We start from the raw sequence: 3,529 nt of genomic DNA, 5'->3' as shown, positions 1-3,529 counted from the left end.
TATAACACATCGGAAAATTTAATGATGGGAACCTTTATAATTCCCTTTAAAAAATTTGATATCTGTATTCATTTAGTGCAACAAAATGTGAATGCATCTTGGAGGAATGTACTCTACATATAGCATTAACGCTTACGAACCTTTTCGCTCTGAAGTACGTTTAAGATTAAGAAAACCTTTTTTGCAGCATATGCTTCCAATTTTGTCACAAGCAGCGTCGGCCACCGGCAGGCTACAGAGCTTCTTTTGAACGCAGATTCCTTTTCCCTCACTGCATGTAGTGACCGGATGATCCTGCTTTATCATGGGGAGAAATTATATCGTGGTAGTCTTAATTATATTTATATACACTCACATATGTATACCATTAATACACCGAAATGTTTAAATAAAAATTCAATAATAACACGACAATGTTCGTATACTACAAGTAATCTTATTAAACTCAAGGAAATTTTTTATTAATGATCGTTAATACGAATATAGATTAAACTTGTTATTTCATTTAAAAATCCAGTAAGTTCAACATGCATATTCCGTTTTTATCACAGTTGCCATCCTTTTTTCATCATAAATGACCAAAATTTTGGCTTGCCATTAACATGAAAAATACATTTTATCATATTTCTCAATGTGAGAAATACATAAATAAAGAGTGGAAAATACACGTCCTATTCCTCGCCTTCAACGGCGAACTTACGAACTGGGAAAGAGAAATTAAATAAACCACCCTTCTTCGAGTTTTGTTTTTTTCCAAAGGTTCATCTCGGTTTATTTTGAGTAGCGATTTCCAACCTCATAAAGATCTCAAAGCTGAAAAAAAATTACAGGCAGGCTAAAAAAATCATCACTTTTTTGAGATATTAAGTATCATTCCCCACATACATGTACTATTAGAAGGGAAAAATATCAACCTGCCCAGTTGCCGCACACAAGCTGCACCAAGATGAAATCAAATAGTCTACTTCCCTCCCTCTTCCCTACCCCTTCCCCTTCAGCCCCTTACTAATCTTAACCTCTTCCTCCTGCCCCTGACTCATCACTCTTCACCCCTCAGCCCCTTCCTCATCTCTGCCTCTCCCCCCTTCAGCCCCTTCCTCATCTCTGCCTCTCCCCCCTTCAGCCCCTTCCTCATCTCTGCCTCTCCCCCCCTTCGGCCCCTTTCTCATCCCTACCCCCTCCCCCTTCAACCCCTTCCTCACCCCTACCTTTCCCCCCATGAACCCCATCCCCACTCAGCCTCTTCCTCATCCTTACCTCTTCCCCTCACTCATCCCAACCACTTCCCCTTCAGCCTCTTCCTCTTCCCCCTTCAGCCCCATACTCACCCCAACCTCTTCCTCCTTCAGCCACTTTCTCATCCCAACCTCTTCCTCCTTCAGCCCCTTACTCATTCCAAGCTCTTCCCGTTTCATCCCCTTACTCATCCCAAGCTCTTCCCCCTTCAGCCCCCTTCCTTACCCCAACCTCTTCGCCCATCAGCCTCTTCCTCATCCCTACCTCTCCCCTTTCAAGCCCTTCCTTACTCCAACCTCTCCCCCCTTCAGCCTCTTCATCCCAATCTCTTCCCCTTCAGTCCCATCCTCTATGCAGCCACCGAGCAAGCGTATACCCTGTTTATAGGTTATGTTTAGATTCGTGCATTTTCAAGCTGAAAATGAAAAATCCAACAACTCTTCTACACAGATTTTTTAAAAATTGGCGCATGTTCAGTGAGCCTTACCTGCAGTCCCCCCCCCCCCCTCACACACATACACACGAGCTGTCAATCAAATGTCCCGCTAACTACCGAAAAAGCATTCCTAAACATTCTCCCACCGCCAGATCGCGCTTCGCCATCATCTAATGCAGCGATGACCAAGAGCATAAATGCACTGCTTGAAGCACAACGTAAATGTTATGTTGACGCAATTATGCGTCTCGAAGTTTCTAAACTATATCAAAGAAACTAAACAAAAGTTCCATGACGTAATCTAAAGCCTAAATTTTCCTCATAAAGAAATAGCCGATCTGAAATCCAAACATGACGGAGAGAAGACGAAGAAAATTGAGCTGTTGCAGCGTTCAAACCAGGACCTCCAGCAACAACTGCAAGGGATGGTCAAATGCACAGACTATCTGGACGATCAACGGCTCAATATTCTCCGCTTCACGGGGGTAACGAAAAATGCCTGAACCTGACCCCGTTGTTCGAGCGCGTCCACTGCGTAGGAAAGCCTGGCGACACAAGCAGCCGAGAGACATCGTGACTAAATTGACCCTCTTTTTCGGTACGGGATACGGTGATGCCGAAAATGAAGGGTACTAACATCGTCAACAATGAAGACCTGTATCCAGCATATCACCAGGCTCGTAAAGACAGAAAGCACAGTTATTTTAATTACCGTACCCTCATCATTCATGATCCTGCGAATTCCAAATGTCACCCCCAGCCACGCCCTCCTCTTCTCGGCCGCCCACCCGAGCGTCACCCCAGCCCTTGTTCTTTCGCCAGGCAGTTCCGCAAACCACTAGCGATGGCCCTTCCGCGAGGACTCACGAGGATGGTCAACGCGCGTATGTTCGCCAGAAGAAACCGACTACGTTATATCAGTCATAATTAATGTACTGCTGTATAAATTAGAATTTCTAATTTATTTTCTGAAATGAGACAATTCTGATGAAAATGATGAATTGTTACCCCATAGCAATGGTGAAGTAAATACTCTCGCTCATCTCGGTAATATACTTTTCTGTCAGTGATGATACAGAAAGCCCTGACCCTGATACTTTTCTGCAGGTGAAATTTTTTTTTGTCTAATCCTGTTAGTTATTATTTCCCAAATCCCCCCTTACCGTATGTATGTCCGTCTAACACATCTGTCATCTCGCTCAACATTAATAGCATATCCGAAAATCTTAATTCCTTTGTTGATGAATGCATAAACTCACTGGAACTTTATTGCTGTCTCTGGGTCAAAACTTACAGATGAAATACAAGAGCTGTATCATGTGCCTAATTACAAAGTATAGCAACAACCGCACACGGGTTAATGGGGATGTCTATGTACACGACTGTCTGACCTGTTCTCACTGTACAGACCTTTCAGTGATGGAGCAGGGCTTTCATAGAAATCAGTAATTCGCTGAGGTATGACGCCCCCACACGGACTTGGTGAATTTTATCACATTACATTCAGAATCCATTAATAAAATTGAATTAAAAAACAAACTTTGTATTCTAACAGGCGATTTTAATATAGATTTATTGTAACCTCAAAGCTCATATGTACAAAATCTGCTAGCCAATTTACATTCCAAATTGTATTTTACACAGTCACCCAGTCCACGTGAGTTCGAAGTCTTTCCGCCACACTAATCGATCATATTTGAACAAATGATCTTGCAAAACGTCTTACCTTTGTATCAAACCATTTTCCATTTTTGCAATATTTGATATCAAAGTCGACATACCAAACGGGAAAAAAATTACATTTATCTGAATGACAATAATGTATTTATGTCTCAGTCTGGAGTCTAAAAGAACTGT

General features: G+C 42.3%; 1 protein-coding gene across 1 annotated transcript in view; it reads right to left on the bottom strand.

Moving 5' to 3' along the window:
* LOC119591825 overlaps positions 1-3,529 on the bottom strand; it is a 19,497-nt gene that overhangs the window by 4,887 nt on the left and 11,081 nt on the right. Inside the window, 1 exon segment of the mRNA XM_037940570.1 lies at positions 141-294. Coding sequence (XP_037796498.1) covers positions 141-294 — 154 coding nt within the window.

The sequence above is a fragment of the Penaeus monodon genome, chromosome 29, assembly GCF_015228065.2.
Source record: "Penaeus monodon isolate SGIC_2016 chromosome 29, NSTDA_Pmon_1, whole genome shotgun sequence".
In the NCBI taxonomy this organism is placed as follows: Eukaryota; Metazoa; Arthropoda; class Malacostraca; order Decapoda; family Penaeidae; genus Penaeus; species Penaeus monodon.
The sequence above is the reverse complement of the archived record's forward strand: the minus strand, read 5'-3'. Positions and strand labels throughout refer to the sequence as shown.